This window comes from Mastomys coucha, unplaced genomic scaffold (genome assembly GCF_008632895.1).
Source record: "Mastomys coucha isolate ucsf_1 unplaced genomic scaffold, UCSF_Mcou_1 pScaffold8, whole genome shotgun sequence".
NCBI classification, from domain to species: domain Eukaryota; kingdom Metazoa; phylum Chordata; class Mammalia; order Rodentia; family Muridae; genus Mastomys; species Mastomys coucha.
The window spans coordinates 37,472,520-37,494,320 of NW_022196914.1; the positions used below are offsets into that span (position 1 = coordinate 37,472,520).

General features: G+C 38.8%; 1 protein-coding gene and 1 non-coding gene across 6 annotated transcripts in view; one reads left to right on the forward strand and one right to left on the reverse strand.

Annotated features, from left to right (window-relative positions):
* Ttc37 (tetratricopeptide repeat domain 37) overlaps positions 1-21,801 on the forward strand; it is a 92,696-nt gene that overhangs the window by 21,211 nt on the left and 49,684 nt on the right. For 4 of the 5 annotated variants that reach the window (XM_031360688.1, XM_031360687.1, XM_031360690.1 and 1 more), the window contains 17 exons: positions 5,164-5,304; positions 5,977-6,078; positions 7,283-7,422; positions 9,447-9,533; positions 9,962-10,065; positions 10,832-10,958; positions 11,697-11,876; positions 12,546-12,670; positions 13,676-13,929; positions 15,172-15,274; positions 17,008-17,181; positions 17,277-17,421; positions 17,561-17,639; positions 17,728-17,789; positions 18,739-18,795; positions 20,362-20,430; positions 21,549-21,623. In XM_031360688.1, the coding sequence (XP_031216548.1) occupies positions 5,164-5,304; positions 5,977-6,078; positions 7,283-7,422; positions 9,447-9,533; positions 9,962-10,065; positions 10,832-10,958; positions 11,697-11,876; positions 12,546-12,670; positions 13,676-13,929; positions 15,172-15,274; positions 17,008-17,181; positions 17,277-17,421; positions 17,561-17,639; positions 17,728-17,789; positions 18,739-18,795; positions 20,362-20,430; positions 21,549-21,623 (2,024 nt within the window). The remainder of the gene's footprint in view (positions 1-5,163; positions 5,305-5,976; positions 6,079-7,282; positions 7,423-9,446; positions 9,534-9,961; positions 10,066-10,831; positions 10,959-11,696; positions 11,877-12,545; positions 12,671-13,675; positions 13,930-15,171; positions 15,275-17,007; positions 17,182-17,276; positions 17,422-17,560; positions 17,640-17,727; positions 17,790-18,738; positions 18,796-20,361; positions 20,431-21,548; positions 21,624-21,801) is intronic. The other variant, XM_031360689.1, reaches the window with a different exon arrangement.
* Positions 11,546-11,652, reverse strand: LOC116084056. Its single transcript, XR_004116018.1, has one exon. It is a non-coding gene; the product is annotated as a U6 spliceosomal RNA (small nuclear RNA).

The window sequence follows — 21,801 nt, forward strand, 5'->3', positions numbered from 1 at the left end:
GAGCTACTCACATGTGTCAAAGTAGGAAATATGGCTGAGTTCTGGAGGGAACTGAGGGAGAACTCCGGGCAGGCCTCGGGCCTTGTGCCTCTTCTGTGTCTGCCTGTTTCTGCTCTCCTTCTCACCCTTCCTCAAGTCCTCCCGGTCTGTATAAAGACAAATGATTGTACTTTCTAGTCTTGGATTTTCCACCAACAAGTAAGGAGATCTTTTTCTTATTTTCAAAAAGAGTATTTTTAACTATCATGAAAAAGCACCAACGTATCAGAGTGAATTACTTTATGAAGTACAGGGGTTTAGGATGGTCTTCAGTCGGCTAGAGTGATTAAAGCAAGTAACATCAGGAATGAGCGAATGAGCTTGGAATATGATATCATGATGCAAAGGGAAGATGAGTGGAAAAACATATTCAGTGTCTTATAGGAAAGGGCAACATTATTTTCAAAATAGTCAAAACCCATCAATCGTTTGTAAATGGGAAATCTGCAAACTAAAGCTATGCATGTAACTTGGAAATCATTTATAGGAAAGTAAAATGGAGAGGTTGAAATGAGAGAAGACTCAGGGGCAAAGGACTCTTGGGCCGTGCTGTCTGGCTAGAGAAGAGGAAGAAAAGGCCGAGGATCAAGAGAAGGGGCTGATGGGAACACAGAAAGAATATTCCAAAGAAGAATATGTTGTTGACCATTATGATAGACTGAGTAACTGACTTTATGACTAACAAAACTAGTATTAAGGCCTTTAAATAAAAGTAATTGAATTGAAATAATGATGGAGAAAATTGAAGTAGTTAGAAGTTTAAGAAGAAAAGTAATTGTGGAACTTTACTGTAGCTTTAATTTTTTCAAAACCTATTTTCAATGATGGTTCTTAAATGCTTTACCTTCTCTTGTAGCACACCACCCACCAGAGGTAATGGGAAAGAAAGGATATGGGGCAGGGAGAGGGAGAAGTGGATCTGTTTAGAAAGGTTCTTTGGAGCAAATCTCATCTGTGTTATCTGGAAATTGGCAGTTCAGCTCACAGTTCAGCAGTGGTAGCTCAGTCCACTTGCAAACACTTCACAAATGCCAGCAGTCCAATTCAGTCCAGTTGGGTTAGCAACATCTGTTACATCACCCAGCAGAGACAGCCAGGCCTCACAGTCAGCAGGAGGGACCAACAGGAACTCCAGGGAAGTTCTCAGCTGTGCTTCTCAGGGAAGCAACGGCCAGCGAAGACATGAGACACACAAGGTTTGTACAGCTAGCTGTGCCAGCAAGCCAGGCTCTCTCTCTGTCACTTCATGATGTCCTATTAATACCCTCCAAACATTACGTGTCCTCCGTGTGCTTTGTCTCAGCACGTGCCTCAGCACATGTATCTTCTAATCTATCCACGGAAGTGGCAAGAAACTGCAGTACACTATGCAATGTAAAGCAGACCAATACATGTGTGTCATTAGCAAAGAATCCTTCATCCGTGTCCTTTCACGTGCTTGCTTTAGCAGAACCTCATCTCTCCTATGTCTGCTTCAGCACACGTTCCTTCGTGAGTCGGCCTTAGCTTTTGTTTGTTTTTTTATTTTTTTCGAGACAGGGTTTCTCTGTGTAGTCCTGGCTGTCCTGGCATTCACTCTGTAGACCAGGCTGGCCTCGAACTCAGAAATCCGCCTGCCTCTGCTTCCCGAGTGCTGGGATTAAAGGCGTGCGCCACTACCACCTGGCCAGCTTTAGCTTTTCACACCCATGTCCGCTTTAAGGAAATTTCCCTTCATGTGTTTGCCCAAGCAAACACCATCCAACTGACTTTCCAAGGAACCCTTTACTAACTGCATTTATGGGAAAAGCAGAGAAAGGGAAGCCTGTGATAGAACAGCAAGCTTTCAGAGGAGCAGGAGGAGGATTATGGTGATGTCTTCTCTCTGAACCACTGCAAGAAGGGCCTACTGAACATGACAAATGCTATGTTAAGCCCTTGGAAGGCAAGGTTGACAAGGCAGGAGATACATGGTTTTGTTTCTCATCTCCTAGGAAACCTTATTTCAAAATCATCCAGTTTTTTCGGAGTTTAGCATAAGACTGAGTGTGTGACATAAGGATGTGGCCTTTGTGGCTGTTACAGTTGCTAGTGAGAATTAGTGGTCAGTGGCCTTTGTGGCTGTTACAGTTGCTGGTGAGAATTAGTGGTCAGTGGCCTTTGTGGCTGTTACAGCTGCTTGTGAGAATTAGTGGTCAGTGGCCTTTGTGGCTGTTACAGTTGCTGGTGAGAATTAGTGGTCAGTGGCCTTTGTGGCTGTTACAGTTGCTGGTGAGAATTAGTGGTCAGTGCTTACTTTCTCTCCAGTTCTGCTTAGCACCATTTTCCCCTTTGTCTCCTCCAAATGGTGTAGGTAAGTATTTGGGCGTTTCTTTTGGAAAACTAAATGCTTCCTCAATAAGCATGAATTTGCCTATAATATGGTGGGGTTTGTTTTTATATAAACATGGTTCTGGTATTTTGGAATTGGATAAAAGAACAGGAGGAAATGGAATCAAGTCCATCTGCAGAGTTTCACATGTAAATTTAGTAATCTCTCTGATAGAGTCTATTCCTTCCTCAAGCAGTGGGAATTACAGGGTAAGAAAAAAACTGAGACACTTTCAAACATAAAATTCTTCAAAATGCATACCTTCCTTGAGGTTTGAAATAAAATGGATTTGAGATTTTACTTAGACTTTGCTCTAGAGTAAATTGGATAGAGCAGAAACAAAAATTAAATACTGTAAAACCCTGACTATATTGTAAAACAAATTGTAACCACTGATCACTAATTCTCACCAGCAACTGTAAAAACCAGTATCATTCTATGCGCATTTAGAAAGGTAGCAGATTGGTAAGTGAGAGTCATTGTCTAGCTTGCAAGAGGCCTGGGCTTTATCTTAAGGTGGGGGTTTGAGAGGAGTAGGAGGTGGCTGTGTGTTTGTGTGTGTGTGTGTGTGTGTGTGTGTGTGTGAAGGTTAATAAAGACATAGTGAAAGGATTATCCTGACTGATGAGAAAACATTGATATAAATAAAAGCTGAGTATGGTGGTTTGTTTATGCCTGTATTCTCAGCACTTGGAAGGATGAGGTAGAAGGAACAGAAGTTAATCTGCATGCCAAGTTTGAGGCCAGCATGGGCTGCATAAGACTCAGTCTCAACAAAACAAAACGACAAAAAAGTATTCCTGAAGCGCATTTATGGGTGGGTGTTGGGTAGAATTGAATGGAAGGTTTGCATCATGGTGACAGAGGGGGTGGTAGATACTCATATGTGTGGTAAGACCCAGAGAGTTATGTTCTAGAGAGTTGTTCTAATAATCTGTGGGATGACACACTCCAATTTTAAGTACATTCCAAGGAAAGTGATTATTCTGGGGGTGAAATGAATAGTTATTACAGGACAGTGAAGAATTATACATAGTTTCTCTTTTCACCATCCTGAGCCAAACTATATTCTGAAAGTGTAGAACTTCTAGAAACCCGGAAGTCCGCCGAAAGCCGCACACCCTTCCTCCCCAGAGTACCTGAGTATCCACCCAATTTGCTGCTTCACAGCAGTTAATCACTGTATTCTCTCCCCCAAGCACAAATGTACCCCGTCTTGCTTTGTGTGTTGAGCAAGACTCATTTTCAATATGACTCATTTGTCAAGCTTCATGTAACTCTCTGAATAACTTTCCTAGCGGCCATTTGTCGAAAGGCATTTTTTGTGTGCATGTGCTAAATGACTCTTTGGGTTTGTTTTGCCTTGTAGCTGAAATACAAGGAGACAAGGAGGCTCTTGGCTCTTGACATTCAAACAGAAAATGGCTTCATTAAGGCTTAGGGAGACAGCTCAGGGTAGAACACTGGTTTAGCCACAGCACTGCACTGCAAAGGAGGATATTGAGGGCATGGCACTAGTTGCATCAGGTTTTGGAATTCATATTTGTAGAGACAATAGTGAGGTGGCCTTGACAGAAAGAAAGTCATGTTTGGAAACATAATGACTAATCAGAGTAACATTTCTTGCAGTTTGGCTTTATATTTTATTATATGGTACTTTTTAAAATTTTTTAAAAAATTTTAAATAAAATCTTAACTTTTAATTTCTTTGCTATTGTGAATGTTTATTTATATACTAATTTGGAGTTCTAAATTAGTATATAACATTACTTAGAGATTATTAAGCATCTGATACAGATTATATTGAAATATAATGGTATCATGCTTCTAATTTACATTTACTATCTATGTTGAGTCAGTGATTCCATAAATGGTTTGGGGGTGTTATTTTACAATAGATGTTAAAACAGCAGTTTTTTTAAACTATTAATTATATTTATTTGTTCCCCATGTGTATTGTTTTGTCTGTCTTAGCTACTTCTTAAGAACTTTCCTGTGTGATTAAATAATTTATTAAGGTGTTGAATGCTCCTCATTAAGTATAAAAATAAATCACTTTTTAATTTCTTTTTAGTATTAATTTCTAGAAATTGGAATGAAACTATACCAAAATATATGCTTTCTAATCTAAATTGTTTTACTAAAATAAAGATTATTACAGCATTGGGTAATTTATGCGTATTATTATATATGCAATAATTGTTTGATAAATAATGTGTACAGTGTATTGCTGAATATGTAAATCTGAGAAGACTGTGACAAAGTCTTCACTCAGTGTTGTAAGTCTAGCGCAGCATTTTTTGATAGTAGGATGCAGAAGATCCACCAGAGTCCAGTGCTGTGCCTCTGGCTGTGAATTATTGCCTCAGGGACCAGTAAGGTTCTCTGTTTCTTTTGTGTAAAGACTAAGTTAACAGCTGAATAGGTAATACTGCTGAAAGTTGAGTAGGGGAGAGACCTGGCCAGCCATGGCTCTATGACAGTCTATGTACCTGGAGCCATAGGCTGCTCCTCTGAATTCTCCTGATCATGATTTCAGTCTCCAAGTGTTATGGAGTTTTATTTCCAGTGTTTAAACGTGTTAATGAGTCATTAATGTTCTCTGTATTTGCTGCTTTATTTTTATGTTTTTAGATCCATAAGTCAGAACTTGGTAAAGTATGTATGAAGTATGACATTTATGTATATTGTATTGGTAGTTGTGTGTATATATCGTTTGCATACATACATGTATGTATATATGCATGCTCGTAATGCTTTTTATTTCCTTCCAGGGAGTCTGACAGATGAGGGACACCAGTATTGTTGCAAGCTAGTGGAAATGAATTCAAAAAGTGGTCCAGGCCATATTGGCTTAGGCATTATAGCTTTACAAGACAAGAAGTATGAAGATGCTGTTAGTCATCTAACAGAAGGTAATGAGTGTACAGTGTGTAGCATTAATATGGCGTAGTAATCAGTCCGTAGGGACTATTAGCCTCATGTAAGGGGATAAACTAGTAGGAAAATATATATACGTACTCTGGAGCCTGCTTCTTAGATTTGAATTTCAAATTTTCAATGTAAGAGTGTGGAAAAGTTTAAGTTTATGTGTCCCAGTGATTGCCTTTGTACAATAGAGAAACTTTAGAAAGCCTTAGAAGTGGAGAGGCTTACTTAACTTAGTCGTGCTGGGTGTGGTGTTTTGGATAAACTTACATTCAAGCTGAGATGTGCCTGACAGAGTGAGGAAAATTGATGAACTGTGTGTGAGAGAGAGGCATTGAGGTCAAGGAGTGCATTTATGGACTGGCAGAGCAAAGAAGCAAACTTGCTCAGGGTAGCTCTGTAAGGCCTGGGTATGGGAAGGGACAGGAAGTGATGTTGAACATGGCCTAACATGCATTGTTAAAAAGCTTACACTGCATGCTGAGGACGGCAGCAGCCCATGAAAGCTCTAAGCACAGAAATGTTATTATATTCTGATTTGTGGTTTTAGACAGCTGGGCCTAGAGAGGTAGATCAGTCAGGAAGTGCTTGTTGTACGTGTGTGGACCTGAGCTTGAATCCTGGAACCCATGGTATCTGTGATTACCTCATCCTTCTAGGCTTGAAGGAAAGCCCTCTCTGCATAGCTGGGTGGTGTCATCTAGCAGAAGCCCAAGTCAAAATGCACAGACCTAAGGAAGCTATTCTTTCTTGCAATCAAGGTATTCTTGATGGACTTTGTGTTTGTACATAAGGGGACCCATGCTGTTTGCCTTGGTGGAACTTGAGAAAGATACTATTGTTCCAATGATGGACTTTGTTTTTTTGTTTTTTTTTTCATCTTAAATTTGTGGTTGATTTAAATTGCTCTGAGGAAGAGAAACCAATGTTAAATCTGTATGCATGCCTGCATGCATGTCTGCTAGTATATTTATCTTTAAGGTGTGGGCTTAGGTATGGTGTGGCCTTTCCAACAAGGAACTCTCTGGTATGGTTAGCTAAGAGTTTCATGAATTTTTAATGTCATAGATATAGATGAGAGATAATTCCTTGTTCTTGACCCAGTTAGTTGACAAACTTCTGCATTTGACAGTGGATTCTAATCCAGTTTCTCTCCTCTTCCACTGCCCTGAATTTGCTAGCTGCAGAGGACTAGTAGCCTTTGTTATTCTTAAGCATCTTCAATTTTATTGCATACCATGTGAAGATAGAGGTCTTAAACTCTTGTGTTTAGTTTTATTCAGGTCTTTCTAGAAGAATTTGAGAGTTCATTTGTATTTGAATTATTCATTTCTCTATATGTAATATAATTATATATATATATATTATATGTATATGGAATTTTGCTCACAATATGTGCAGTGTATTGCTTTTTTTTTTTTAAAAAAGAAAATCCTATATTTTTAAGATTGACTTTATGTTATGTGTAAGGGAAAGTTTGCATGTATGTCAATGCATCATTCCGTATATTGCTTGTGGAGGGCAGAAGAAGGGGCATGGGATCCCCTGGAACAGGAACTGTAGATGATTGTGAGCTGCCCTGTGGGTGCTAGAAATCAGACCTAGGTCTTTTGGAAGAGCAGCCAGTGTTCTTAACTGCAGAACTGTCATGTCATTCTTTAAAAGTTTTTTTTTTAGCCCTCCTTCCTTCCTTCCTTCCTTCCTTCCTTCCTTCCTTCCTTCCTTCCTTCCTTCTTTCCTTTCTTTCCTTGTCTGTGTGCACATGCCATAATATGAGTGAAGAAGTCAGAGGATAATTTAGAGAACTCTGTCTCTCTTACCACGTGGTCCTGGGCACTGCAGTCAGGCTGTCAGGCTGGGCAAGCACCATTGTCTTTTAAGCTGTCTCACTGGCTCCATGCCATTCTTACGAAGCAAGCAAACTGAATCACAGGAGCTCGAGTCCTATGTCCTTAATCTTGCCAGCTCTGAAGACCTTAGACAACCTCGGTGCGTCAGGTGGCAGTCTCCATCAGAAGAATCTTTGTCTTCGTCTGAAAGCAGAGGCTTTGCTTAAACTCTCAGATTGTGCGTCTTCGGAGGAGGCAGTCCGTACCCTTGATCAGGTACGTACTCTGAGCCTTCCCTTTCAACTTCAGCTTCCAGGGACTAGGTACCAGCCTTCTCTCCCAGTCACATATTTACCACCATACATTTTGAGCTACAGACACAAATTTAGTATCTATCTTTCACATTCTTGAAACTCCTTGCTATTTGTGTGCCTTCTTCTCTTATAAGGAATTTGTTTTTGTGCCTGTTTTCCCATCTTGTTTCTGTCCTTTTGAAATAGCACTACTTGGTTATTAACAATTTAGGACGTTGACTTTTTTCTTTAGAAAATGTTTTACAGATTATTTATCACTTGATGACTTAATAGCTTCATGTTAAAAAATGTAATGTTTGCCTCATCCACAGACGTTGATTTGTTTTTAAAGGAGGGAACTGATTTCTTCAGGCTTTTGAAATTCCTTAGTGAGAGAACACAGTAGGCAGGTGATAGTGAGAACACAGTGGGCAGATCATGAATTTTAGCAATGCTGCTCTTTTTAGTGCTTTGTTGGATATATTAGTTATTGTGAGTTCTTTAAAAAAAAAAATCATTGCTTTGTGTATTTCAAAGGATTTTGCATTCTGTTAAAGTGACATCAGGCATTGGCCTCCTTCAAGAACTCTTTTAAGTATCTGGATGTGATAGTTCATGCCTGGTATCCCAGCACAGAGGCTCAGGCAGAAGGATGGTCATGAGTTCAAGGCCAACCTGTGATACATTATGAACTCCAGGCCAGCCTGGGCTACACTGAGACCCAGGCTTAGAAAACCTAGCATCTTATACTGTCCCTGTCATTCTTCAGTATGTATCTTGTGTAGATGCTTTATAGATACCTTTCCAATACCTTCCTCACCCTTTCAAAACGTGGAAACATAATGGAACGTTCCTTTAAAAACTGTAAGAGACCATATCTGAAACAGAATATTTGCTGAATGCAAAACATCATGTCATGCTAGAAAGCAAAGAAACTATAAAAGAACCACACTAAGGAGACACAGGATTGTAGCTGGCCACCAAGGGCAACAATGCATGTACCGAGGGCAAACCATGTTTAAATATGTTTAAGTTCCAGTGTGTGTGATGCTACACAAAGAAAAAAAATCAGAACAGCTTTTTGTAAACATTACTGGCTGATGCTAAGGAACACACTGTAACGTGTGAAAGCATTAGTCATGCCTCTGGATGTATTGCTCCTCGTATAGCCAAACAGATAGGTGATTTTTCTCTTGGTTTAAGTATTCTTCATAATAAGGAAAAGGGCTGTGATAGATTAGAAATCTCCGTTGTATAATCTTTAGTGAATAAAGAGATTTAGATGTTGAGGACCAGTGCCTTCATAGATAAAAAAGATAGTCTGACCACAACTACAACAAATAGCATATCATCATCAGAACATCAGACTGTACCAGGTCAGGCATCCAGCCCCATGTGTTGACACTGGGTCCAGTGAGAATGTCAAGTAGCATGAGAACACACTTCATAAAAACTTAGTGTTGTAACACTATGGCAAATAGTCTGTATTGTCACAGTTAGGTTGTAAAGAAGAAAGCAGAAAAACAGAGGGGACCCTGTACTTTAAAAGTTACTTAAAAGAAATATCATCTAATTGAGATATAGGTACCTTAGTTGAATTTTGACTAAAGTTAAGTCTCTCAAATTCTTCCTGATGCAACCAGGAATTCTGATGCCAAGAGAGCCATACAATTGGCTTTGTATCTGAGAAGGGTAGTAAGGTTGCCATTTACAAATGACATTATCTTACATGTGTATGCTGAAATATCACAAACGAGAAGTTATAATAGCTGACATTTGTTTAAGCATCTGTTTGTAATTCTCTAGCTGGATAGTGGTAGGGCAAGGCTGCTGTGCTTAACTTTCTTGGGTATTTGAAGTGTCCCCAATTGAATCTGGATAGTGACAGGGCTATCCTCTGACTAAATCCTCTAAGTCCTTGCTTTTCTGTGGTTCTTCTTTAAGTAGAGCAAACACCCCGAGCTGTCTGGAGAGACTTGTAACAGATAACCATTGTTTTCCATCCAGGTTTCTGATGCAGATAATACCCCAGGACTGCTGGTTCTCCAAGGCCTGGCCTGTCTGAATACAGGTGCTCTGGACAAGGCTACAAAGGTCGCTGTTTTTCATTCAATGGAGAACTATTTGAAATCTAATAGAGGGTTTGTGAATTTAGTTCAGTTGTACAGTATTTGTCTACATAGTTTAAGGCCCAAACTTTGGTCCCAAGAACCAAAAATAAAGTAAAATTAAATGTAAAATTAAAAAAAAAACTAAACAAAACACCCAATTAAGAAGTAAAACTCAAAAGCCATTTAAAAATATTTGGTTCTATTTTTTTGTGTTTGGGTGTTTTTCTTGCATGTATGTCCTTGTGCCATGTTTGTACCTGGGTTCCTCAGAAGTCAGAAAAGTACCATGTGGGTGCTGGAAATTGAACTTGGGACTCTGGAAGAACAACCAGCACTCTTAACCCCTGAGCCATCTCTCCAGCCCCCATTTGTTTTTAATGACTATGGAATTGACAAATGTCTCCTCCACAGATCATGGAAGACCTTGTAACATCTTACCCTGATCTGGCTGAGGCTCATGCTCTTGAGGGTCGAGTTTATTTTACTAAGAAGGACTATGTGCAAGCAGAAATGAGGTAAGACTCTATGCTCCAGTAATATCCTACTTACTCTCAAAAACTCGAAATGGGCATGATGAAGGTCTAATTTTAGATTTCCGTGGCGCATGTGTGTGTGTGTGTGTACATGTGTGTGTATAATTTCACTTGTAGCACAGGAACTATAAATTTTTCTGTAATGAGTTTCTAATCTAACTAGCTCATCATAATGCTTCGTTAGCCAATGTAATATTTGGCCCTGTGCTTCTTAAAAGCTCTTCTTCAGTAACATAATTTTTTGCTTATTATAGTCTAAATTCTGGAGTCATGCATGACATGTTTTAGATTTGGGAGTTTTTTTGTTTATTTATTTTATGCATATGGGTATATTGTCTGTATATATGTGTACCACATGTGTGCTAGGTAGTGCGGAGTTCAGATTATGGTGTCAGATCCCCTGAACCTGTAGTTACAGACAGTTCTGGGCCCCATGTTGATACTGGGAACCCAGGTCCCCTGGGAAAACCACAGGTACTCTTAGCCTTCAGCTGTCTCTTTAGCTCCCACACTTGGGATTCGTGAATCACTTAACTTGATTGTTTTATTTTGGAGTCTCTTATGTTTTATATGCGCACGCACATGTACACACACATTTTGGAATCTTTTATGTTTTACACACACTCATGCACATACATGCACACACATGTACACATGCCACATACACATACATTCACACACATGCATTCGTATGTACAAACACATTTACACATTTGATACTCCTTTTCACTTCCCTTCGGTGATTTAGTTTCCAGAGAGCACTTGAGAAAGATGCTGAAGTTGCTGAATATCATTACCAGCTTGGATTGACATACTGGTTCATGGGAGAAGAAACGAGAAAAGACAGAGCCAAGGCTCTTACCCACTTTCTGAAGGTAAACCGGCACGACTGCTAAATGTTTTGGTTAGAGTGCAGATTTGTTAAACAATCAAATGGTGCCAGATTAGTTATTTAAAATGACTAGTTACTGAAATATCTTTTCGCATTTTATGTCTCATAGAAGAGGTTTTCTGAGAGTATTCTGTGGGTTTTTCTAGGTAAAAATTCAAATCCTGAAAATATAAAAGTGTCTGTTTCAGAACTCTGTGTTATAGAAGTGTAGCCATGGTGACTGGAAGAAACACTGTTTAGCTGATGACTCTGTAGTTTGTGGTCCATGAATCTAGATTTTTAGCTTCCTGTTTTTATAGGCATTTAGCATCTATGTCTTAAATTCTGATCTTCTCAGGGGAGCATAGTAATTTGACAATAGCTTTAATCTCACATTTGTTTTACCAAGGAACTGTTAGTTTATTGTGTCTATTTTCTGTAGGCCAGCTTTCACTTCTGTTTTAAATTTCACACTAAAGGACTGTTTGGCATAATTCTATACTTTTAGTAAAATCTTGTCTTTAATTAGTGTGCTGTATCAGTGCACATATACACTATGTACTGAGATGAACTTTTTTTTTTCTTTTTAAAAAAAATATGGAACGCTTCACAAATTTGCATGTTATCCTTGCGCAGGGGCCATGCTAATCTTCTCTGTATCGTTCCAATTTTAGTATATGTGCTGCCGAAGCAAGCACTGAGATGAACTTTTAACACTGCACTGTCGATGTTTATTTCCAAGGCTGCGAGACTGGATGCTCACATGGGTAAAGTTTTCTGCTACCTAGGCCATTATTACCGAGATGTGGCTGGAGACAGAAGCAGAGCCCGAGGGTGCTACCGGAAAGCGTTTGAATTAGATGACAGTGATGCTAAGTCTGGAGCTGCTGCAGTTGACCTGAGCGTGGAACTAGAAGACACGGTCTGTCTCATGACCACTTTTGTCTCTTATTCTTCTACCCCAGGATATAACTGGAAATGGTTTTTATAATATACTTACTTGAAAGTTATCATTAGTTTTTCTTTTTCTTAATAGGTAAAATAGAAATATCTTTGCACTTGTTTATAAACTACATTTTCTTTTCATTGTTAGATACTGAATTACTTGTCAGTTTTTCATGTGTGCTTTTACATGGCTATGCACATGGATGCGTGGCAGTCATGGGTATATGTGCATGAGTGTATGGGCCTGAGGCCATTGTCAGCTGTCTTTCCTTGATAGATATATTCTTCTACTTTTTGAGAGTGAACTGTTCACTGAACCTGAAGCTAACTGGTTCAGCCAGGCTAGCCTGCCACTGAGCTTCAGGGCTCTGTCTGGTCCCCATCCCTGTCCCGCAATGTTGGGGTTACAGGAGTACTCCCCACCCCCAGATTTCACATGAGATCTACAGATCTGGCCTCAGGTCCTTCTATACTATGTGACTTCCTGATTTCTCTTTTGTTTCATTTTTTATTAAAATTAGTTTACATATTTCATTGTAAATTAAAAAAAAACCTGAAATGGGAGCTGAAACTGTGTCTGTATCTTGTGTATACTTGTTCTGTATTTTTATATTTGGCACCCCTGACATTGATATTTTCTCATTAGGAAACCGCTTTAGCTATCTTGACTACAGTAACTCAGAAGGCGAGTGCTGGAGCAGCCAAGTGGGCGTGGCTGAGGAGAGGGCTGTACTATTTGAAAGCTGGTCAGCATTCTCAAGCAGTGGCTGAGTAAGGCGTCTTACTGCATTTACGTTTAAACAGTGTAGTACTTGTTTAAATTTCTTTGCTAACCGCATGACCTTTATAAATGGTTTCTTACCAAGATACATTTTGAGAGGGAAAGGTAACAAAATTTATTATGATTAATTGAGTGCTTATTGCCTGCAGGGCAGTAGAATTTAAAGTGGTCAAGGCATGCACTTGGTTGAGGAGTCAGCCAGTTAAGTCTTTGTTGGCATCATAATTCAGTAGGTCCCTCAGAAGACATTTCAGTAATAAGAACTGAGTTCTCTGCTGTTACACTGATTCTTGTTGACTTAGGCAAGGGAGACCTTGGCAGCTTGAAGGGTGTTTTGGAGAGGTTCACATGTGATTGATTTTAGTCATTTGGTTTGAACTGTATATCAGGGTAAAAATATTGAGTGAAGATAAGTCATTTCTGATGTATGTTAATTTCTAGAGTATAAACAATCTGATTTTTATAAGAATGAAAATTGATTAGAAGTATAAGCATCCCTCTTAGGCCTGTGTTTTAGGTATTTAGTAGGACTGACAGGCTGATAGACTGACAGAGAAACTGAGACATCCACTCATCCTGGTAGGTTAGAAATCGAGTTCTGTCAGATAATAAAGAAGACATCATGGTCAGCATTTTCCCAAAAGAGCATTTTGTTCTTTGTTTGTTTGTTTGTTTGTTTGAGACAGGGTTTCTCTGTATAGCCCTGGCTGTCCTGGAACTCACTCTGTAGACCAGGCTGGCCTCGAACTCAGAAATCTGCCTGCCTCTGCCTCCCAAGTGCTGGGATTAAAGGCGTGTGCCACCATTGCCCAGCTTGTTCTTATTTTTAAAAATATAAAAAGAAAGAAGGAAGACTGAAATACAACATTTGCCAATCAGAGGACGGATGGATGATTTAATTGAATTGCTTATTTTATATATTCCTTTAGATGTGGATGTAGTTCTGTCACTTATTTCACTGTTTTAATTCTTTCACTGTTTCTTAAATGCTTAAGTTTACAGGCAGCATTAAGGGCAGACCCAAAGGACTGCAATTGTTGGGAATCATTAGGAGAGGCGTACTTAAGTAGAGGTGGCTACACAACAGCCTTGAAGTCTTTTACGAGAGCCAGTGAGCTCAACCCAGACTCCACATACAGTGTGTTTAAGGTGGCAGCGATACAGCAGATCCTAGGCAGGTACTCGGAGGCCATTGCACAGTATCAGCTGATCATTAAAAAGAAAGAAGATTATGTGCCTGCCTTAAAAGGTAATTTCTTTTCAAAACTTCCTTTTTTAAAAAATTTTAATAATACTGAACTATAAAACCTCCAAATAAATTTTCTACCTACCTGTATTAAATAACTTGAAAATAATATAATCAATAGCAAGTATCTGAAAAAAATTGCTTATTAAGAATCTCTTGATTTGATTATTTGATTTGATTTGATTATAAAAAGATCAAGTTTTGTTTCCTCAACAGCTCATAAGTGGTAATATGGTAGAGAGTTAACTTTTAGACAAACAGAACAAAAGCTATTGGACTCCAAATATATCTTCCAAACAAATTTCTCTGGTACTGTGTGTCCGAGGTAGGGTTTCTGTTGCTGTGAAGAGCAATCTTTTATAAAGGAAAACATTTAATTGAGGCAGGCTTACAATTCAGAGGTTAATTCATTGTCATCATGGCGGAAGCATGGTGGCAGGCAGGCCACAGTGCTGGATAGTAACTGCGAGCTCTAAATCTGGATCTGAGGGCAGCAGGGAAAGATAGTAATACTGGGCCTGGCTTGAACATCTGAAACCTCAAAGCCAACTTCCAGTGACACAATCCCCCCAACAAGGCCACATCTCCTAATAGTGTCACTCCCTATGTGCCTTTGGGGGCCCTTTTTATTCAAACCATCACACTATGTTTTGGTATTTCTATGTTCCTACAATATCTTAATCCTTTTTAAAAAAATCATTTTATAAGTTATAGTAGCTGTTTAAGTTTTTGAGGGTGTATATTACCCGTTCATAAACTGAAGCCTGTTATTTATTTGAGTGGCTCTTCTTCAGCTCCTGTATTAGCTTGCAGCTGGAATCACTTGTTGTCTCCTCTCACCTCTTTCCCTTTTTCCATTTATAAAGCTTTCCTCAAGAGGAAAGAGCTTACATTTATGAAATATTTATTGGCACTTGAATTTACTATTTCACTTAATTTTTACTGAAGAGTTTGCTACACAGATTTTAATATGAAAGGTCAACTATTGTTTTTAAGCTGGCATCTGTCGTCAAGGCAACTCTGTACAGATAGCTTCCTATGTGTTTTAGTGCTTTTTATTGCAAGAGAACCTTGACATTTGAGATCTTTTCTAAATGTATCAAGATTGTATTTAGAGATAATTTTATAAAATAACAGTGTCTTGTTTTCCGGGAAATGTTCTTAAAAGAACAACATGCTTATCTCAAGTTGATCTAAGTGTTCCTTTTGTATATTTTAATGGTACACAACCTCCCCTGACTGCAGGTTTGGGTGAGTGCCACCTGATGCTGGGGAAGGCAGCCTTAGTGGATTTTCTGGACGGAAAAGCTGTGGACTATGTGGGACAAGCGCTAGGATATTTCACCCGGTTAGTACCATCTTTGGTTAGCACTCTAACTTGCTTGGTCATATAATAAAGCTAAATTTAGAATATGATTTTATGCCTGTGCTGCTAGATATAGCAGTTATTCAGACTGTCACACATAAAGAATAGCAGACTAGCCAATTAAATCTGTAGCATATAAACTGAGTTAATTTTGCACATGGAGAAAGGGACTTTTTGTGCTCTTTGTAGTGGCTGCTGTGCTGCAGAGCGGAGGGAACCAGCAGCCTCTAGTGGAACAGCAGCTCTGTCAATGTCTTAGAGCTCTTTCTCCTGCCTTTGACATGGTGGCTGTCTGCCGCACATGATAGAGGAGTGGAGCGTCACATACGTAGTATGCTTTACACTCATCATTAGGGCCTGTTTCTGCTTTTAGATGGGCTGAAGGTAAAGAAAAACAAGGTTTCCCATTAATCCTGGAGAGAAGCTGTAAGACAAAAGTAGTGTATCTAATAAAAAAGAATATGGAAAATTTAAATCTAGACTGTTATAGAAGTGCAATATATTATTTGTGTTAGATGACTTTAAAAAGTTCACATACTAGGCGTCAGGGAGATGATTCTCAGGTAAGAGCAGTTGTTGGGCAAGCATGAGGACCTGAGTTTAAATCCCCAGCACTCATGCTGGGTGTGTCTGCACATGTGCCTTTAACTCTGCTGTTTTGGGAGGCAAAGTCCAAGAAGCACTGAGTCTTACTGGGACACACACACATACAGGCAACAAGTCTATAGATTATTTTGGGCACAGTGCTTCATGTCTGTAATCCAAGCTACTTGGGGAACAAAGGCAAGAGGAGAGCAACTTCAAAGACAATCTCAGTAACACCCCAAGAGCAACTATACCAATAAGCTGATTTTTAAACTTTTTTTTTTTTTTTTTTTTTTTTTTAAATTACAGTTGAAAAGACATGAGTTTGGGCTGTTAAGAGGCCCTTGGTACTGTGGAGGCTTGATGTCCCAGCATAGGGAGATGCTAGAGGGGTGTGGCAGGAGTGGGTGGGTGGGTGGGTGGAGGAGCACCCTCTTAGAAGCAAAGGGGAAGGGCATAAGATGGGGTTTGTAGAGAGGAGACTGGGAAGGAGATACAGCATTTGAAATGTAAATAAATAAAATAACCAAAGTAATAATAATAATAATAATAATAATAATAATAAATCTGTTGGTTTATTGTTTAAAAAAAAGAATGCTACTTTTTTTTCTCCTTTCATGTATCAACTTTAGAAATCTGACTAAGATGTTTAAAGGAACTTAGGAATAATATCCTTCCTCCTGAGTCTCACTGGGGTTGGACTGGGTGACGGGAATGCTTGGTGTTTCTCAGGAAGACATTGGGAAATGGACTCTGACTAGACTCGTGGAGTAGGAAAGGCTGTGAAAACGCTTCGTCTGCTTATCTGTCTGCTTGTGACACAGCCGTTTGTGGTAGCTCAGTATTGCCATTTGCCTTCAACCACTTTTAACAATTACGGTAAAGAAAAAAAATGCAAAATTTCCTGCCACATAAAATGATCAGTACCTCCCAGCTTGCCTTTTTCTAGATCTTTTTCTTCCTAGTAAGGAGGTGATAGGGTATAGTTCTGTTAAGTGACTGGTGAGACATGCACAGAGCCTGGCATTGCTCTCAGTCAGGACTGCATATAGTGCTTCTGCTCTAAGGAAACAAAGTCCTGAGCTACAGGCATTTGGACACCATTTTGAAAGCCTTTGTTTGTCTGGCAGGGCCCTGCAGCATCGAGCTGATGTGTCTTGCCTTTGGAAGCTCGTGGGAGATGCCTGTACCTGTCTGCATCCTGTTTCACCATCTAAAGTGCATATTCATGTCTTAGGAGCTCTTCTCGGCCAGCAAGAAGGACAAGTCTTAAAGAAAGATGAGCTCCTACATCTTGGAGGAAGGTGACTTATATAGATTACCAGTCATTGGCACTAGAGTTGAATTTGAACATTAGATTTTAAAAATACGTATACCATTCATTTTTATTTTTCTGCAGGTGTTATGGTCGTGCATTAAAATTGATGTCTACATCTAATACATGGTGTGATCTTGGAATTAATTATTACCGTCAAGCACAACATCTAGCAGAAATAGGCAGCAGCATGAGTGATCTTACTGAGTTACTGGAGAAATCTTTGCATGTATGAAAAATTTTTTATGAATTAAAAAAACAAGTGTTTTTATGAAATATGTTATTAATACTTTGTTTTAACATTAAACTACATTTTATTTATATTACTGCTGATACTCAAGAAATAATTTAATTTCACTCCTTTTTAGTGTCTGAAAAAGGCAGTGAGGCTGGACAGTAATAATCACTTACACTGGAACGCTCTTGGTGTGGTCGCATGTTACCGTGGTGAGAATTGAGTAACACTTTTTTTATTTCACAAGATGTTTGTTTTCAAGCAACAAAGTTCAGTTACTTTAAGTTCTATATGTTTCAGGAGTTGGAAATTATGCCCTTGCTCAGCACTGTTTCATCAAATCAATCCAGGCAGAACAAATTGTAAGTGCTCTGTGTGTCTACAAATAGAACTGCAAAATTCGGTGTATTAATTTACTTTTACAATTAATTCACTTCGTGTGTGCAGGTGTGCCTGTAGACATCAGAGGATTTCTTTGGGATGGAGTTGGTTCTCACTTGCTGCTGTGTTGAGGAAGGGTCTCTGTCACTTTAAAAATATTATACTTATTTATTGAGTGTGTATGTGTGCTTATGTGTGATTGTGTAAATGTGGTTGTTAGGACAATGTTGAAGAGTTTATTTTATTCTTCGCTATCTTTATAGACATACATAAGATGTTTTGAGAATCTCCAGCTCCCTGCTCCCTGTGCTCTTTCCTTCCTCCTCCACTGACCCCTTCATTCCCAAGTCCCCTTCCTGCTTTCATGTTGTCGTCTTCTCCTCCTCCTCTTCTTCCTCCTCTTTCTTTTTCTTCTTCTCTTTTTCTTTAAGAGAACTACTTAGTTTAATTGGATTGCTTGTGTGAGCATGGATACGGGATTATTTGTGGAGTATGGACATGCTAACAATGCTACACCACTGTAGAAAAAGGCCTCCCGTTCTCCATTAGCCATTAGCTCCCTAGCTGGGGGTGGAGCTCCATGAGCTCCTCACTGCTGCACAGTAGGATGCTGATGTACCTGATCAGTCTTGTACAGATCTTGTGCAGGGAACCGTAGCTGCTGTGAGTTCATGAGTGCAGCAGCCAGTGTTGTCCTGTGCAGAGAAGCCTGAGCACCCCTCTTCCAACTCTTTCATTCTTTCTGCTGTTCTCTGGCATGTGTCCTGAGCCTTGGAGGGTGTGCTATAGATGTCCTATTTAGGGCTGAACACTAAACAGTCAATTTTTTTTTTTAACCACTTTCACTAGTTGTGAGTCTGTATTAACTGCTACCCACTGTAAAAAGAAGCTTCTCTGAGTGAGACTTACTTGTTTTTAAATGTCTTTTAGAATGCTGCTGCATGGACCAACTTAGGAGTGTTATACCTTGCAACTGAAAACATCGAGGTATAATTAATTATCAATTGTGAGAAATCCTATATCTATCCAGTATGTCAAATATCCTAGTTAATTGGTGGCATTTACTTTATTATTTTGAATAATGAATATTTAAGATTTATTTTTCCTTGGAACTCATGAAACTTCTCATTTTATATTTATATAAAACCTTTTCCCCTCCAAGACAGCGTCTTTCTCTGTAGTCCACACTAGCCTTGAACTCACTGTATAGTAGCCATTCTGTTATTTTAGCCTTGTTAGGTAGTTTTTATAGATGAAAACAATTCTCTCATGAATTCATTTGGTAACAGCACAAATATAAGAGATGTTAGTTTGTATAGCATGTGTAGGCTGGGTGGTGAAGATAAGAGAGGCAATTAGTATTTTTAATATCTTAAATTTAACCATTGATGTTGTAATTTAGATTTTCGCTTTAGCAAATGTTATTGCTTTTAAATATCCCAGTGGAATTCCTCCCAGTTGAGCTGATGGAGTGGAGTACCCGGAATCACGTTATAGGCCATATGTGGGAAGTCTTCACAAGTCTACGGAAGTGTCACATCTTACTGTTTCTTAGTGTAGTGTGCTAAATCCAGTCCTTTGACAGAAAAAAAATTCTGTAATATTCTTTTGAGTGATTCTGTCTAATCACTCACTGCAACAATGATTAGCTTTGTAAGATGGTAAATTGAAATAAATTCTTAAATTAGATTTTGACATATGTGAATATGTTGTAGCTGTATGTAGCTCAGTGAAAGAAAACACACTTGGTGTGGGCAAGGCTCTAGGTTGAGTCTCATGTTCACTGGGCACAATCGTTCATTAGCTTTCTTCTTCTTAAGAAAAAAAGTCTTTCTTGGGACAGTGGTGGCGTACACCTTTAATCGCAGTACATGGGAGGCAGAGGCAGGTGGATTTCGGAGTTCGAGGACAGCCAGGGCTACACAGAGAAACCCTATCTTGAAAAACAAAAACAAAAATTCTTTCCTGACACCACACGGAATATCCAGAAACATCAGAAAGCAGTATGGACTAAGTCTGTTACTGCTCTTGTTTTTAAAGCAGGGGCCAGGGAACATATGAACTTACAGTCCAAGAGGCATCTTTAATGTTGCTTGACTGCCTATTGTAGAATTGTGTGGTTAATCTCTCTCTCTCCAGGAGCAGGTCATATCTTCAGCTTCATTGTTTGTGTCTGTTATTCCCTCAATAAGGGACTAGATTCAGCCTTATTTAATCATTTATTTTACACATAGTTAGCATATAGTATTAAAAGTTCTGCAGACTAAGTGATAGAGACCTGGAGATAGAGATTGAGATCCAGATGAAGGTAGAGACCTGTAGTATTATCACTTTTCAGGGAACCAGAGCTCTTCACCTGTAGAGGGATCTGTTGTACACAGAATTATTCTAAGATTGTGTAGCTAAAATATTGAATTCTAGTTGTGCTTTAGTAATGGAATTTTATATTTATGTATATTCATGACAGGTTTAAATTTTCTTATTGTATGTTTTTTAAACCATTCAAGTTTATGAAATGCCTTGATGTGATATTTTTTGCTTTTTTTTCCTTAGCAAGCGCATGAAGCATTCAAAATGGCTCAGTCCCTTGATCCATCTTATTTATTGTGCTGGATTGGACAGGTAACAAACTTATTAACAAACTTATCAATATAAAATAGCCTTCTATTAGTGCTAATGTTGATAATATTACATGTAGCATTTGAAAACTCATTGCATGCCAATCATTGTGTTAACACCTTTGAATACAAAATTTTAGTTTATCTGTTGTCAATTCTTTGAGGTGTGGCTATTGTTATACTCTTTAAAGATGTAGACATTTAAACTCAGATGTTGTAAATATTGTGACCCAGCTGGCAGTTATTAAACTTTGAACCCCATGAATGCAATTATTTGTTTGCCTAAGAAATCAACCTAGAACTATTTATTAATAAGCTTGCATTTGCAAAGATTATTCACAATTATAAAGATTATTATGGTTATTATTTTCTAATTTTCTATAAAGTCTTCATATTGGGATGTGTACTTGTGAGTATTTTCACTTTGACCAAGTTTAGATTTTTGTACTGCCAGATAGAATCAGGTTAATTATTACTAGTCTGGATCTGTCACTGATTATTTTACTTTAGTCATATCACTTAAAAAATAGTATTGCGGGTGACTGGATGACTTGTCTGAATTATAATGAATTGCTAGATGGTTCAGCAACAGTCACACCACATGTATCAGAAACCATTAGTTAAGGACTAGGTATGTCTCTTATTGTGGTTTTGTACCTTAGTCTAATTCAAGTTGTCTGATTTGAGCAGAGATAGCAGGGCAATTTCCAGTTTCCTGTCCTCCTTAAGTGCAGTGGCACATGGGAGGGGGGCATTTTGTGCTGTCTCTGTATCAGGTATTAGACAGGGAGCACTGGGATTTGTCTTTCTGCTAGATGTCAATCTTATGATGAGTCAGTCTGATGATGATATTGTTCCAGGGTATGTTGTGTTACTCTAGATTAATAAATCCTAGTATAGTTACCTATATGTTAAATGTTTAATATTTTGAAAGTATTTTGTTCTCTAAAACAATTATCCCAGGATACTACTCACAGGCTTAGTTAAAAATGGAGCTTGGAAGTGAAACTTAACTTTGTTTGAAACATACCTTGTAAATCTCTGGTTCTTCTAGAACCAATTATTATCATCATTTTTATTTCTTTTAAATTAATTAAAACCTTTTAAAAATTCTTTTACTAGGCTCTTATTGCAGAGAGAGTTGGAAGTTATGACACCATGGATCTCTTCAGGCACACTACGGAGCTTAGTCTTCATGTAAGAATCTGAATGTTCTTCTTGGGCAGATCCTATCCTTGTTAACAAGATGGACAGAGTCTGGGAACAGTGGCCCTGCGGAGGTGGAGGAGCAGGAGGAGGAGCAGGGGGAGCAGGAGCAGGAAGAGCAGGAGCAGGAGGAGGAGCAGGAGCAGGAGCAGGAGCAGGAAGAGCAGGA